We start from the raw sequence: 16,652 nt of genomic DNA, 5'->3' as shown, positions 1-16,652 counted from the left end.
TCCCAGTTCTCACGTACGCTTCTTCTCTGTCTGCTCTTCGGACCAGGGCGGTGTGGTTTCGAACCCAAATGGATGTCGATTTATCGCCTCTTTAGTCGCATTTGTAGACAAGTTTGCTCCCGTTTCGTGTTCTTCTAGCTAGTAGCACTTCTAGCAGCCCATCATCCGTCGCACATGTGCTTCTATCAATATGTGCACATGGGGCGTCCGCTCGTATCAAGATGATGATGCTGAAGATCACGTTCCAGTCCATTTTCTGGCTCATATCTGCTGGACCGTCATCGACGAGAGAAAACCTCCGGCAAGTCGTTAGCCATCTAGCCAGCAAGGCAGCAAACAGACCAACAGCAGCAGCAGCAGCAGCAGCATTTTCCAACCCACGACTGACCAAGAAAATGCAATTGCCACTTTAGTCTAGGAGCAAGTGGTTAAGGCTGGCTGGCCGAGGAAAGGGATGACCAAGGAAGGCTGACTCCTCTCTCCTGGAGAAACATTTGCGGAACCATTCCGTGTAATCTGTAACTAAGTTCCGGACGTGTTAAACTGAGCCATGGTGGTCGGAATTTCAAATCTTGCGGCATCCCAAACTGGGGGCGTACGCGTGAATTACCTGACCTGGCCATGGAACATGCCGGCCAAACTGCACCCTCCACTTGTCTTGTCTGCTCTTCGATGCGATGTTCATTTTATGGCGAAACAATGCTGTTGGCTTTAGCCGGGCGAACGGGCGTGATTAACCAATAATCACTTTGTTTGATTGCGGAACTCTCACTTTCGGAGCTAGGGTGCTTGGTACGGAGTATCGTGTTCGCTATCCTTGGTCATATCGGACTTATAGTTTCGTACCTATCTATTTCGAAGCTTCGTTGCCTTTGCAAGGGATAATTCGCGTTGAGAAATTGCATGTCCGATGAGGATAATTCACGCCATGTTTGGCACGAAATTTGCATTTTATTAGTGTTCGATTAGCAACTGCAAACTTCTGCAAATGTGGGATTAATAGACGTTTTGAGCATGAAGTATTACTGACAAAGCGTGTTTCTAAAAAAAAGAATCCCATCACATAATTTTTATTTTGTATTTTGGAAAGCGAGGTCAAATTTTAAATCCTTTAAACTCAAAGTAATAAAAAATAACAAGTTGAATTAATCTATAAAGCTTAGTTCTTTTAGAAATGGGACACTTTCTTTTGCTAATAGCTCGTTTACTAGTAATCGTACATTCAAAATTTTGACAGCATTTTGTTGCCTGTAAAAATTACTATCCGACCTGTTTTTTTCAAAATTTAAAATTTACGCGTTTTTGAGATATTTACGATGCAAGAAAAAAAGGAAAAAATAATTTTGCACAGTTTCATTCAAAATCCATCATTATCAAATTGATAGCCAACAAAACCTTTAATTATTCAAAGAACTACTGTGTGTGAGTGGTGGAAAAGTATGGAAATACTGTCAAAAATGTCCACAAAGTTCAAATCAACCATTGGGGTGAAGCATATGATCGGCAACTTCGGCTTAGGGTCATCAGGGAAGTCAAATCTCATACCATCATTTTTAATTTTCAATAAGCGAAAAACTAAGGGTAGATCGCTGAAGTTTCCAAAAAAAAATTCTCCGATAATCTGAAAGTGTTGCCTCTTAATGAGACATTCAAACCTAACCAAAAACAATTTTTTTTTGCCAGATCCACAGCTCGCAAGCTGTTTATCTGGTTCCGAGGCTATGAGACAGATGATTTCTGATGAACGACAAAACTCATGAAATACCCTATTTTAAACAAATTCCAGCGTTTGAATCCTATACCACGTCTGCTCGTGGCAAGGTCCCGAGTATATTAAAGTATGTATTTGCTGGTTATTTTGTATAAAATATAATGATTTGTCAAAATTCTGCTCCTGTGGAAAAAACCACAATTTTCAAAGCGGAAACTATAGTTTTCACTCTTTTCAAAAGCCTAAAAAGAGTAATCTTTTATGTACCCTTCGCAACCTACGATCTATACTAACCGATAATACTTTAAGTTCAAGCTCCTCATGGTTTTACTTCGTTATTACCAGATTTTGCCAGCAGAAATTCCATTAAAACGCTCAAAGAGTGGCTCAAAAATAATCAAATTTGTTAATATCGAAACAGCTGTATCCACTAAAGTGGCCACAGTTTCTTTTAAAAGAGAAGTATTGGTCCGAAAAGCATCAGAAATTGAAGGAGAAGAATGTAGCAACCTAAAATTCAGATTAGACGAAGTATTTGTTTGAAAAACTGATCATTATCATGACTGAAAAAAGTGTGCGCTGGCCGAAGGGAGGTACCTAGAATGAAGTAGAGTTTATTCTTACAAAAAACGATAAATAATTTTTTTCAAATTTTTTCATGAAATTTCATAAGATTACCTTCATTTTCTTCATAGAAAGTATTTAGATCAAACGAAAGGTTTTTGAGATACACGCATTCGTAACTGTCCCATTTCTAAAAGAACTAAGCTTTAGAAGAGAATGAGGATACTTGATCCCTGGGGATACTTGATTCCTTAGCTATATCTCGAAACTGGAATGTCTTACAAAAATCAAATGTTTTAGAAATATGTGCCAATATGAGCAAAATAACAATGCTTGTAGTTTAAATTTTTTTAACAAATTGATTGTTTGAGTAATTGAACTTTGTTTGAAAAATTTCACAAAATGTAACTTGAAGATCTTTTTTCATCACTTTAAAATGTTCCTTACATGAGAAAATTATGAAAAAAATATTTGTTCCAATATATCAAACGTTCGAGCGTAAAATGAACTTCATAATGCCATATTTTCAAAGTAATGGCAAATTCTCAACTTTTTTCAGAAAAAGTTTTCTAAAATGTTGATTATGGGTACAATTGATCCCCTAGAGTTGGGTACAATTGATCCCACTTCCAAACGGCATATTCTTCTTCTGAATTGATCGTTATGATTGCTGATTACGAAATTATTAATGTTTATCCAAAAACTAATATTTATCAAACAATTGTCTGAAGAAAAGAGCAAAAATAATTAATTTTCTCTTAATTATAGAAAATAGCGCCTTTAAGTATGCAATGTTATTAGCGTTGAGACAAAGTTATAGAATTTTCTTCTTATGTCTGCTGAAATGAGTACATTGTGAAATGAGAACAAACATGACCAAAATAGTCAATTATCATTCTATCTTGGGGTTTTGTTTGATTTTTATACAAGGATTAGGGCTTCCTGAATAAAAGATCAAGTCTCCTTCAATAGAGGATCAAGTCTCCCCTAACTTCAGAAAAATTGCAATTTTTTTACTCCCACGAAAATGCTTCAAGTTCATCAACGGCTTCAAGTATCGTTCTAATTTTTGGAGCATAGAAACTTGAAGTTACAAGCTGTCAGAAAATGTCAAAGACGGCGAGTTGCTAAATTTTTCCAAAAAGATATGGTGAAAATAAGAAAAGGGGATCAAGTATCCCCACTCTCCCCTATAATTAAGATTTTTCTTGTTTCATTAAAATATACTTACTGTCTGCTAATAAGGTTTTTCTTGACTCTAACTTCTTTTCGAATGAGATCACTCTACTTTTGTCAAATTCAAAAATGAGATGTTTGGGTTAGAAGCAGCACTTTAGAGGCAGACCTAAACTTTGAGTTCACAGCTTGAGCATAGTTTCGAACCATCGCACAGTGGTCAAAAATGTGAAATCGTGATGGTTGCTTATAACTTTTTTGTTTTACATTTTACAGTAGAATGAGCTCTATAAGAAAGTTTTATGATTTTTTTATCTATCACTTTATAAGAGAGATAAAAAATCTAACTTCTAAACCGTAAGTTCAATCTTGTTTAAAATGCAAATTGCAATGCATCTTTCGGCAGCTTGCACTGTATGCAAATTCATCACCAAGTTTTTTTTTTATTAAACATTGTTATAATCGTGTGTATCCATTAGTATCCAAGCGAGATACATCTATATGGTTTTGTCATAAATATTTGCATAAAGTATTAGACAAAGTTTCATTAATTTGTATTTTCAATAAGTTTGTCGAAGACCGCAAAGAGATTGGAATAACAATTAAGAAGTTAGAATTTTGATCTCAATAATAAAAGGATAAATCAAAAATATCATAACACTTTCTTGTAAGCTCATTCTACGGTAAAATTTCTTCAAAGACACTAAGAAGTTAAAATGCAAAACAATAAAGTTATAAGTAGAGATGTACCGAATAGTGGTATTCGGCGAACGGCCGAATACCGAATATTGACCTTTTCAACTATTCGGCCAAACGAATATTTGGCCGAATAAAGAGATGGGTTCCTCTGCAATCTGGCAAAATACACGTCAAAACTGGTGCCAAGCAATATGAAATTGTTTATTTGATATCGAAATAGATGAAAGTCGAATTTAAGCAAGATATCTTCAAAATAGTTGTTAAGTAAGATGATTTTTAGCAGTGTGTTTTAACCTTGGGCAAATCAGGACAATTTTAGGTTTTTTTTTTATAAACGGCAAATGTGAAAACAAATCAAGGCCAAAAATATACAATACGAAAAAGGAAACAAAACAACTTGAAATTTAATATTTTCATTGAACAGCAGGAGTAGTATTAAATCAGCATTCATCTGCAATTATCAGCATTCTCCTGTGCGATCTACAGTGAAAGATACACGGAAACACCTAAGATGCTTAACTGAAACCATAAGTTTCTAATGATTGTGTAGCTTGTTCAACATAACTTTTGGCTATTCTATAAATTATCCAAATTCATTGAAAAAATTTGAAAATTATGTTATTGTATAGATTAAAAAAATAAGTATTCGGCCTATTCGGCCTATTCGGCCGAATACTTAACACAACTATTCGGTGAGCCGAATATTCGGCCTAACGGTTTTTCGGCGGTATTCGGCGCCGAATATTCGGCCAACCGAATATTCGGTACATCTCTAGTTATAAGCAACATTTTTTTTAAACTGTGACCCAGAGATGGGTCTTGACTCAAACATTCAGTCAGCGAAACTTTTTTGTAGGGAAATGAATCCAACTGTAAGTCGAAATTTCAGGGAAGAGACTAGATGAAACTTAATTTGTTTTTCAACATTAAGTTTCATCTAGTCTCTTCCCTGAAATTTCGACTTACAGTTGGATTCATTTCCCTACAAAAAAGTTATAAGCAACGATCACGTTTTTGACATTTTTGATAACTGTGCATCGCAAGGAGCAAAAGTTAACTCAACTTTAAGTTTATAGAATTGAGCTTTGTGTTTAACTTTAGTCAAACTTAATTTCGAGTACAAAAAAAAGGAGCGTATTAGAAATTTAAAAAGTGTTGCCAAATATAACTATGATTTTTAACAAAAAATTATCAAATTTTTGCTATTTTTTTAAACCTTCCTTTACGGTTAGAAAGGAAATTGAATTATGAAGATTTATCAGAAAATTTATTATCATTTTGGTGGCGTCTGAAAATTGAACCAAAAGACAAAATGGCAAAAAAAGATAGCGTTTTTCAACAAAGATCGTGACCATCCCGGTTCAATTAACAATTTTTTTCTTAAACAGCTGAAATTTATTTAAAGTAATGAAAATTGGTTTCTTATACCATACGTCATAAACGGAAATTCAGGAGAAACTGAAAAATCAGGTATTTTCTTCTTGAAAACCAGTGTTTATTCGTAAAACTTGACTGATAGATGAATTATTTCGTAAAAACATCAGAATCAATAAAAAATTAACAAATTTCATTTTTATATTTTCACAATTCGAACATTTAGAACCGTAAAAAACAAACAATGAAAGATTTCCGGAGAACACCGTGGGTTATTTCGACATTAAATGGACAAAATATACATATGTCGTATTTTTGAGTTCATCGAAGGTTCGATTATCATTTCTTACTATATTATATGAAAAATAAATTTAAATTTTAAGAGTCATTGTGAGCAGTTTTTCAAAAAGCTTAAAACAAAAATAGATATATCTCTTAATTGGTACTCAATATGTTGAAACTCAATGTATTAGTATGGTTATTCTGATAGAAATATTCAAAATAAATTTATTACATTCGATTAAAAATTAATGTTATTGAACACAAAAGCATTTTTTGCAATATTTACTACTTTAAAAAATGAGTTATGTTCGTTGCCATTTTTCGAGGGACTTTTTTACTTGAAAGTCAATTTCTGAAGACCACAGAAAAAACATAATCTTAATTTAAAAAAAGCAGCTATAAACAGACATTTAGACGATTTGAAAAAGAACCAGTAGTTTTGCTTTGATATCCGTAGCATAAATCCGGGTTTATTTGACCCTATCCGGCTAATTGTTTTTTTTTGCTGGGAGACTAAAAACGAGAAATTGTTGAGGAGCTCAACAACATTTTACGAAAAGTTTGAAAATTTCATGTACCTAGCTTTAACCGTTCCTGAGATAACGCATCAAGAGAGTACAGTTCGGGTCATACAGACCCTAACCGCAAAGGAAGGTTGAATTTCAAGTCGTTACACTTATCTTATAGGGTTGCCCTCAGCTATACAGAAGCTTTAAAAATAAAAAAAAAAATTACAACTCCCAACTCTTGATACTAATTTTTTTATCAAGATAACAAACTGTGTTGAAATTTTTCTTTGATTGGGCTTCCCAAAGAAAACCCTAAAACTGTTTGAAGTTGAAACATGTATGAAAAGGAAAAATTATATTTTTAAATCATTATTAATGTCAACAATGTGTGAATCTCAACATTTTATTAAAATAAAAATTTAAATCGTGGGAAAAACTTTTAGGAAGAAAACAAGTTGTTTTGGGTTAGGCTAAAATTTTTTTAGATTTTAAAACATTTTCATGGGATATATTATAGAAGGTAAAATTAAACAATTTATTTTCGCTTAGTTTTATTTCTTCATCGAATAACTTTCTCAGGAACTTTAAATCTGTGTAGTGTAAAAGAGTTTCCAAAAATGTAAAACTAATTTTATAAGAATTATTATCTGGTCTTTGAAAATTGAGACGAGAAATAAAAAATTAAATAAACTTTTTTCGCTTAGTTTGGTTTCTTCCTCGAAAAAACTTCTCCCGAACTTAACATCTTTACAGCGTTACAATAATTCCAAAAATGTTAAATTTACTTTATAAGAATTATTTCTTAGTTTATGAAAATTTCGAAAAAAATGCATCTGCGTACTGTTTTTCCTGTGTGACATGGTGAAAATGGTAAGATAGATCCCGGGATCCCAATTTTGCTGTTACCGTTTAATTTTATTTTATGAAAATATACGAAAAAGGAAACCTAAATACCTCTTTACTTTTTTTTCTCGTGCATCAAAATGACTTAAAATGTTGTTAAAAAATTGTTTTTCAACTTAATTCCTTAACGCACTAAAATTTGTGTGGTTTTGCAGTGTTGCCGGAATGAATTTATTTTTTTTTTAATTACACTTTTTTCACAGAAAGTACCAAACAAATTTTAAGAACATTTAGGGTCGCTTGGGAGTTATCCGAATGAGCTAGAACTTTTCCAATATCGATTTATCATAACTTGGATCAAGATTTAGGAGCAAGAGCTGGGATTCAACGAAGTTGAGAAAAAATGACCACAATATTGTTTTTTGAAAGTGAAATTATGAACAGTTTATTAATGTAATGGATCAATGTTTGACGATAGAATATAACATTTTGGGGGGAAGAAACACTCTGAGTGTCGTATAAAATTCCAAATATTTTCATTTTAATTTTAATTAATTATTGAATTATTTGCTTTCTCCCAAAGTGGATTTTTTTTTCAATAAATCGAAAGTTCACACTCATTTTGCGAAAAAAAAATCATACGTTTATGGTACCAGCATACCAGGTGGTTGCAATCAAACCGTGATTAGTTGTTTACATTTCTGTACCAATATTGTTCCTAGATTTCTAAAATTAAGATAATCTGGATTGTTTGGCTATATTTTTCCGAAAGAGATTGAATTAATTTCAATTTATTAAATATCGCAAAGCTAATGTAGTGCTCTCGGAAAAATTAATTTAAGCTTATCATTATGAGTTCGAAGGATTTAGAGGACCATATTATCAATTTTCCCGAAATCGAGCACGATTATCGTCCGAGCATGCATGCATGATGTAATTGAAATTTATTGCCTCTGGAAGCCAAAAACTGCCGAACTGTCCAAATTGGAAGGGAACTCACCGGAATTGCTCGGCGAGCAGGTGTAGTTGCCGGAATCGGACGGCGAGGCACGTGCTATGACCAGCCGGCTGGTGCGTGTCTGCTGCTCGGTCAGAACGCTGATGCCGCCCCGCTGCGAGTAGTTGATGACCCGCCCACCCTTGTACCAGTAGATGAAGGAGGGCGGCTGCGGCGACTGAAGGGCCACACACGTCAGGTTGATGTCGCTGCCGCTCTTGACGAACAGCTCGGTGTTGCCAAGGATTTTGGCTTTCGACACTGAACGGAAAGATAAAAATAGAAACGTAGATTAGAGTAAACATAATAATTTATTTTTTTAATTTGAGGTTCGTAGAGAAACTCATGATCTTACCGACAACGTTAAGCCGGAAGGCTTGACTGATTTTAGGTTCCGTCGACACCTGGCACTCGTAGACGCCCGAGTCACGTGCCTGCGGTGACGTTATCCTTAACGTCCACTCGTCGCTGCCATCGGTGTGCAGGGACTGGAAGCGCTGATCGTTGGTATACGTCAGAATGCCAACGGTAAGGATATGTAGATCGCGCTTCCGTATCCACGATACCTGTGATGGAGATTGAAAGAAAATTGATAGGGTGGATCAGGAAAAAAATGTATTTTGTCGCAAAATAAGAGTTAAAAATATGCTTTCCAATATTTGTAAATTGCTTTTTCAACAAGAAAATCTATTGACTCTTCTTCGTTTCTGTCTTAATTTTGATAAAAAAAATATTGACAAGTATTGAAAATTGACTAGTGAATGGTGGATAATATGCATTACGAAGCCCCACAGTGGTCATATCACCTCTTTTTCACAACTCCTATCTCAACCTGAACCCCCGAAACGGCTGGGATGCAAATACTTAACCTAAGCGAAGTTCGGACGTCCAACCCCGGTGGATGTTTTGGTCGCATACATATTGAGAAGTTGGTCGCACGCATGTGTGTTCTCCAAGCTCCAGCTCGAACAGCGTCTGCCTCGCAGCAAGCCGCTGAATTTATGAAATGCGGCTCCCACAAGCTTAGTCCAAGATGGTAGCCTTATCGCGGGATAGGGACCTTAGGCTAATAAACTTCTGCTCCTGATAAATTCAATCGTTACGAAAACTGAGACATTAAAACACAGAATTGGAACTTTGGACGACTTTTGGTTTGAAAACACGGACTAGAATTGGAACTTGAAATGTTTGTACCCTTGCCCAGCCAGGTAAGCTGGTTCAACTTGTTAGAGAAGCTAGTCGCCTCAAGCTAGAGATATCGGGACTATCGGACCCTATCCTAGAAACATCATCATGACCAATTTTTTTAAACCACGATGAAATCGTTATGCTTTAAAATGTTTGCCACCAAAGCTTTTAAAGCTTAGTTCTTTTAGAAATGGGACAGTTACGAATGCGTGTATCTCAAAAACCTTTCGTTTGATCTAAATACTTTCTATGAAGAAAATGAAGGTAATTTTATGGTGATTAATGAAAAAATTTGAAAAAAAATATTTATCTTTTTTTTGTAAGAATAAATTCCACTTTATTCCTGGTACCTCCCATCGGCTAGCGCACACTTTTTTCAGTCATGATATTGATCAGTTTTTAAAACTAATACTTCGTCTAATTTGTATTTTAGGTGGCTACACCTTCTTCCTTCAATTTCCGCAACTTTTTGGACCAATACTTCTCTTTTAAAAGAAACTGAGGGCAATTTAGTGGATACAGCTGTTTCGAAATTAACAAATTTGATTATTTTTTAGCCACTTTTTGGGCGTTTTTAATGGAATTTCTGCTGGCAAACTCTGGCAGTAACGAAGTAAAACCATCATGAGATTAAACTGAAAGTATAATAGGTTAGTATAGATCGTAGTTTGCGAAGGGTACATAAAAGATTACTCTTTTTAGGCTTTTAAAAACAGCGAAAACCATAGTTTTCGTTTTGAATATTGTTATTTCTTTCCACAGGTGCAGAGTTTGGGCAAATCATAATATTTCACAAAAAATAACCAGCAAACACATACTTTAATATACTCGAGATCTTGCCACGAGCAGACATGGTATAGGACTCAACCGCTTGAATTTGTTTAAAAAAGGGTATTTCATAAGTTTTGTCGTTCATCAGAAATCATCTGTCCCATAGCCTCGGAACCGGCTATACAGCTAACGAGCTCTGGAACTAGCAAAAATTTAGTGTTTGAGGAGTGGTTTGAATGACTCATTACCAGGCAACACTTTCAGCTATTCGACGAAAAAAAAAATTTGGAAATTTCAGCGATCTACTCTTAGTTTTTCGCTTTTTGAAAATTAAAAATGCTGGTATGAAACTTGATTTTCTGATGACCCTTAGCCGAAGTTGCCGATAATATGCTTCACTCCAATGCTTGATTTGAACTTTGTGGACATTTTTGACAGTATTTGAATACTTTTCCACCACTTACATACAGTAATTCTTCGAATAATCAACGGTTTTGTCAGCTATCAATTTGATTATGATGGATTTTGAATGAAACTGTGCAAAATTATTTTTTTCTTTTTCTCTTGCATCGTAAATATCTCAAAAACACGTTATTTTTAAATTTTGAAAAAAATAGGTCGGATAGTACGTTTTACAGGCAACAAATTGCTGCCAAAATTTCGAATGTCCGATTACTAGTAAACGAGCTATTAGCAAAAGAAAGTGTCCCATTTCTAAAAGAACTAAGCTTTATAAAGCTTTTATTAAACATCTTAGCCATTTTTTTTTATTGTGTGAGTTCTCGGAGTTTTTTTTTAAATTTTTTCCAGCAAACATGATGGTTGATGAATGATAATTGCTATATTGAGATATGATTTGGTAAAATAAATAGCAAACACAGCAATGTTTCAACCATATTATGTGCAGCTTTTCTACTGCCAGTCAAGATTTTAGGAAAAATGTGTATGAAATAATGTCTTAAAATAAATGCGCCTCGTCAAACCTGATGGTCAATCATGAAGGAATTGATGAAAAATAGGCTTGAAAAAATATTTTCAAATAATTACTTTGTGAATCATCATTATCAACATGGGGTCGTTTTGTGCCCTTCGATTTTGCAACCTACATGGCGTTAATCAATTCAATGCTTAATAGCTTTTTTATGGTCACATAAATGGTAAATTAGTTTTATAATGGTTTAATGAAATGTTGTAAATGACTTAAAATCGCATGAAACTTAACAATATTGGTATTAAGTATTTGGCGAAAGGGCTAAACTAGAAAAATCCGAATTTTTCCTTTCCAACGCCATCTTGAAATCTAAGACTGCGGCTTCAGCTGAACTTTGAAATGCTGTATATCACTGAAAATGGTATGAAAGCCCCACAATATGGGTATTTGGTTAAAGGGGTAAACTAGAAGAAGTCGAATTTCGCTATCGGACGCCATCTTGAAATCCAAGATGGTGGCTTCCACTTAACTTTAAAATCACAAGAAATTGCCACAATATGGTCATTAGGTAAAATGGCTTAATCATTTTAAGTTGAATTTCTATGTCAGACGCCATCTTGCAATCCAAGATGGCGCCTTTCACTAAACCTCAAAATGCTGCGAATATCTAAAAATCACATGAAACCCCCCCAATATGGGTATTGGTTAAAGGGTTAAACTAGAAAAAGTCAATTTATGCTATCAGATGCTATCTTGAAATCGAATATTTCAAGCTTCCGCTGAACTTTAAAATGCTGTAGATGACTTAAAATCTCCACAATATAGGTATTGGGTAAAGGATTAAACCAAGAGAAACCAAATTTTGCTACCAGACGCCAACTTGAAATACAAGATGGTGGCTTCCGACTGGCTATAAAATGCTGTTAATCTAGGCTTACCAGATGGTTTTCAAAAAAAGCCGACTCTTTGAGAAAAAAAGTGGGACACTGCCGAAAAAAGCGAGACATTTGAATTTGTTTATAAAAAGTCATAATATGTATGTTTGTTCGTTTGTAGTAGATACTCTAGGTATAAAAGTGAGGTGCTTTAATACTTGAACATAAAATTTTATAAATCCACAGTTGAGGCATAGTTCAGTTGGAAGAACACCTGCTTCCGATTCATTGTCCATGATTTTAAACCCAGGAATAGACATCAAAGAAAGTTTAAGATTTTCAATGCTTTTCCACAAACTGCATGGTTGGATAATAAAAGTGCGAATTACTTGTTGTTAGAACTGTTTTGATTGAAACAAAAAAAAGTAAACCAAGGCGGAAAAAATTATCAACATTGCAAACGAATTTATGTTTCTAAAAATCTCAAGATATTTAGTCGATTTTCACCATACTTGCTCCTGAACGTAAATACAAAACAAATGCTTGGATAAAGCATTTCATTATATTTGAGGCGCTTGGGATGAGAAGGGTGCAAGTGCCTAATTGATAATTTCGAGAAAACGCGCTTCACAGTTGTGAAGATGCTCGATTTTTCATACATTTTTCGTATTCGGACAGTTTTAATGTTTAATTTTTTTTCAAAAATCTGAGCTTAGCACCAGATGTACATTGAAACTTGAAGAATTGTTAGGAATATTAACTCAAAATTGATGATAGATTGATAATTGCCATGAGTTCATGAAACCAAATCCATTTTTTTACAATCTTGAATATTGGAATGAAATATGTATCATAGGTATTTCATTCCAAACTAGGTTGATGTGTTTTTTTTTGGTTTCATTTCTGACACTTAACCATCCTTGTGGCATTTGTATCTACAATCTCCTGATATATATATTTGAGATGATGAGCATTCATGAAGCGTTAATATTTTATACAACATTAAATCTCGTGAGGTTTCATGATTGGTGAAGATGAAAACATATTCTTAGCCCTCCAATAAAATTCCAAATGTGCTTTGCATCGAAAAATTTTAGAATGTCATGTTTCATAGACATTTGTAATCAAAGAACAGTTAGGCATCCAATTTGTTTGTCGTAAAGTTTGGTAATAGCAATAAAAATCAAATTGAATAAAAAATTATTTTTTTTGTAAACTTTGTTGACAATAAAGCGGGACAGCGCGACATTTTCTAAAAAAGCGGGCCATGTCCCGCTTTTGTGGGACGGATTGCAACCCTGTGTTAATCACTAAAAATCGCATGAAACGACAACCATATTATTGTTAGGCTAAAGAGCAAAACCAGTAGAAGTTGAATTCCTCTTTCTGACTTCACCTTGAAATCCAAAATCCAAATTCTGTAAATGACTAAAAATCGTAATAAAGCTTCTCAATATTGGTATTGAGTGAAAGAGACCCTGTTTGTTTTTGGCAACACGTCCGAACATTTTGTGTTGCCAAAATAAAACGATTTTTTTTTCAACTTTTTTTTTCTTAGTAGGTACTATATTTTTTATCATGTTTCTGATGCATTTAGCACTTTTGGCGTTTCGTTTATAGTTTTTGTTTTTTTTTTTACAATATTCGCTAATGATGTCATTCTATTATGTCTATCATGCTATTATGACTAAATTGCATTGGTCCTATTCTAGTGAAAACTATATGGTAATGTTGTTTCTGTTGACCGTTCGATTTAGGCACATGTGCCAAAATCGGATGTAGCCAAATTCGAATGTTGCCTGAATCGAATGTTGCCAAAAAGGAACGTAGTCTGTTTCGTGATTGTTTTATGAGATTTTTAGTCACTTACAGGATTTCAAAGTAAAGCGAAAAGAGATATTCGACTTTTACTCATTTTGCCCTTTCACCCGATACCCATATTTTGGGGGTTTCATGCTATTTTTTATCATTTACAGCATTTTTAAGTTAAGCTGAAATCGCTTTCTTCGAATTCAAGATAGCGTCTAATTGCAAAATTTGATTTCTTCTAGTTTGACCCTTTAGTCAATACCCAAATTGTGGGAATTTCATACGATTTTTAGATATTTACAGCAGTTTGAGGTTCAGCGAAAGGCAGCATCTTAAATTTGATTTTAAATAAAAGATAAAAATTTAAGAAAATACTGTCATATGTGCAACATAAGGCTTCTAACTTCAGATTTCTCAAGATCTAATTATTGATTGCTAGTTTTCAAAACATCTATCCAATCCTAATGTGAAATTTATATATCACTAGCTGACCCGGTGTGCTTTGCTACACCTTTCAAAATGAAATGATGTTTTTAGGGATTATTTAAATTTTTATTGATTTGTTGGGATTATTTTAAATCAAATTGTAACGTTATTCATAAGCAACCGCTTTAAAATGAGAGCTGCAGCTGGAGTTTCAATTTACGACACAAAGATAACTTAAACTTATATTCTGAATCCTAATCTATAAATTTGTGTTAAAGATCTAATAATTTTTATCTGTTTCCTTAAGCTTCGCCCTAAAAAAGCAGGGTCCCAAATTTATCGTTGGCAAACAATCTAACTTATAAAATATGGTTGTTTTTGCTTGATATGTTCTGGATTTATGCTAAAATACTGATAAGAGAGCCCTCCCTGTCCTTCCCTTCACCCCTTGCTGAACGGAAATCGTGATCTTCAATAATCATACCCATTTTTTTCGTTCCCAAAAATCCACCTATATCAGATATAGTTCCATTGGTTGATAAGTTTTTAATCTTTACAAAAAAATTTATATGGAGCCCCTTCCTTTCTTCCCCTCTCTACACTGTAAACCGTAAGGGTCTATAACAATTGTGAAAACATATCTCGAAACCAAGTACATTTTCATGCCATATTTGTTTCCGTTTGTTGGCTTCGATAGCATAAATTGAGAACTTATGCTTAAAATAATTGTATTGGCCTTACCCCCCTTCTCCCATGTTCCTTATTTCCAATTCTATCATCCTACTGCAAGAATGGAATTGTTTCATATAGAAAAATTTCTCGTGTTGAAATACCTCATGCCGAATCTGGTTCTATTCGCGTAGTAATAATAGTATTTTTCGTACTCAAACACTTTTTGATGCCAAATTTGGTTTCATTTGCTCGATTATTTCTCGAGTTATGCTAAAAAATTGCATGGAAGCCTCTGTTTCCCCTCAATATCTTTTCGCTGAAAAGGTGGGGCTTCAATTTATAAAAGAAACATTTCTCGTATCCAAATACCCTCACATTCCGAATATGGTTCAATTTCGATCTGCTCTCCAGTTATACTAAGAATTGTAAGGGAGACCTCTCCTTCCCTTTTTCATCCACCTCTTTGAAGGAGTGAGGAATACCAAATATTTATACACCCAAAATTCAGCCTCTGTGCCAATGGCGTGTAGTCAATTACGTAGCATCATTGGTACAAGAAGATAACGCGATCGGTGCTGATTCGATTTGCTCCCACCGGCATTAATCTCCCAAGTTAACCGAATTGCGTATGTCTGAAAGAAACAAAATAAAAACGCTTTCACGTCCCTCCCTATCGCATCACAAGACGAAGAAGGATGGAAATAAATACCGGCCAACACCAGGCAGCCAGCGAACCGAGCACTGTGCGTGTGAATGTAGCAAAAGCAACAACAAAAACATCCTTCTAATTCAATCCCTTCAATCCACTGGCAAACAACCACGGCCGAGCTGTGCGTGTGTATGCAGTAAAAGCAACAACAAAAAAAAACATTCCTTCAATTCAATTCGCCGGCAAACAACCACGGCTAAGCTGTGCTTGTGTATGTAGCAAAACCAACAAGAATATATTCCTTCAATTCACCGGCAAACAAGCACTGGCCAAGCTGCCCGGCTTTAGCAGCTGTGTATATGTAGCGTGTGTATGTAATAGCAGGCAGTAAGCAAAGCACAGTTCTCATTCAATGGGTTTCCCGTTTCCTCCACTCCCGTTCCCTTTCCCGTTTCCATCACAAGACAAATGAATACCTTGAAAGGAGGCCAAACGCCGGGAAGCCACTGTCGTGCGTTTCTTTTGTGATTGATCGGTGGCAGAATGCCTATGACAAATATCCCTCTACCTGCATGAAGCTCAAATAGTACACTGGTTAAGATATCGGTCTGGCAAGACCATTTAGTTAGTGATTTGAGTTCGATTCTTCCTACGGGCGCTGTGGTTTATATTTTTATTTTCTTGTTTCTGGGATGAATTATCCAATAGGAACGAAATCTCATAAAATGTTTTTCTTGTTTTGCTTGAATGTAGTGGTCATGCATCATTTTAGTTGGGAGCCGAGTCCTTATGCCAGTTACGGTTTTTCAAACATATCATCTTCGGCACAGTGCACATTTCAGCGCATTATCGGCACAGAGATGTGCTAAATAGGCATTGGATTTTTGCAACCTCTTCTATGGGTGTAGAAGTATTTCTCGTACCCAAATATCGTTCAATGCCAAATTTGGTTCCATTTGCTGTTGAAGTTCTTGAGTTATGCAGTAAAAATTGTATGAAATTCCCCTCCATCTTCCTTTCTCCCCGCTAGAAGAAGTGAGGGGTCTCAAACAATCATTAGAACATGTCACGATCCCAAATACTCGCTCATGCCAAATTTGGTTCCATTTGCTTAATTAGTTTTTGAGCTATGGAAAAAATTATAAAGGAGGCCCCCTCCTCTTTTCTACTGGAAAG

At 34.8% G+C, this 16,652-nt stretch overlaps 1 protein-coding gene across 2 annotated transcripts in view; it reads right to left on the bottom strand.

Annotated features, from left to right (window-relative positions):
- Positions 1-16,652, bottom strand: part of LOC129757015 (limbic system-associated membrane protein-like) — a 287,486-nt gene that overhangs the window by 100,280 nt on the left and 170,554 nt on the right. For both annotated transcript variants that reach the window (XM_055754102.1, XM_055754101.1), the window contains 2 exons: positions 8,511-8,721; positions 8,159-8,416 (listed from right to left, as the gene is read on the bottom strand). In XM_055754102.1, coding sequence (XP_055610077.1) covers positions 8,159-8,416; positions 8,511-8,721 — 469 coding nt within the window. The remainder of the gene's footprint in view (positions 1-8,158; positions 8,417-8,510; positions 8,722-16,652) is intronic.

Source organism: Uranotaenia lowii, chromosome 3, assembly GCF_029784155.1.
Source record: "Uranotaenia lowii strain MFRU-FL chromosome 3, ASM2978415v1, whole genome shotgun sequence".
NCBI classification, from domain to species: domain Eukaryota; kingdom Metazoa; phylum Arthropoda; class Insecta; order Diptera; family Culicidae; genus Uranotaenia; species Uranotaenia lowii.
This window is presented reverse-complemented; position numbering and strand designations above follow the sequence as displayed.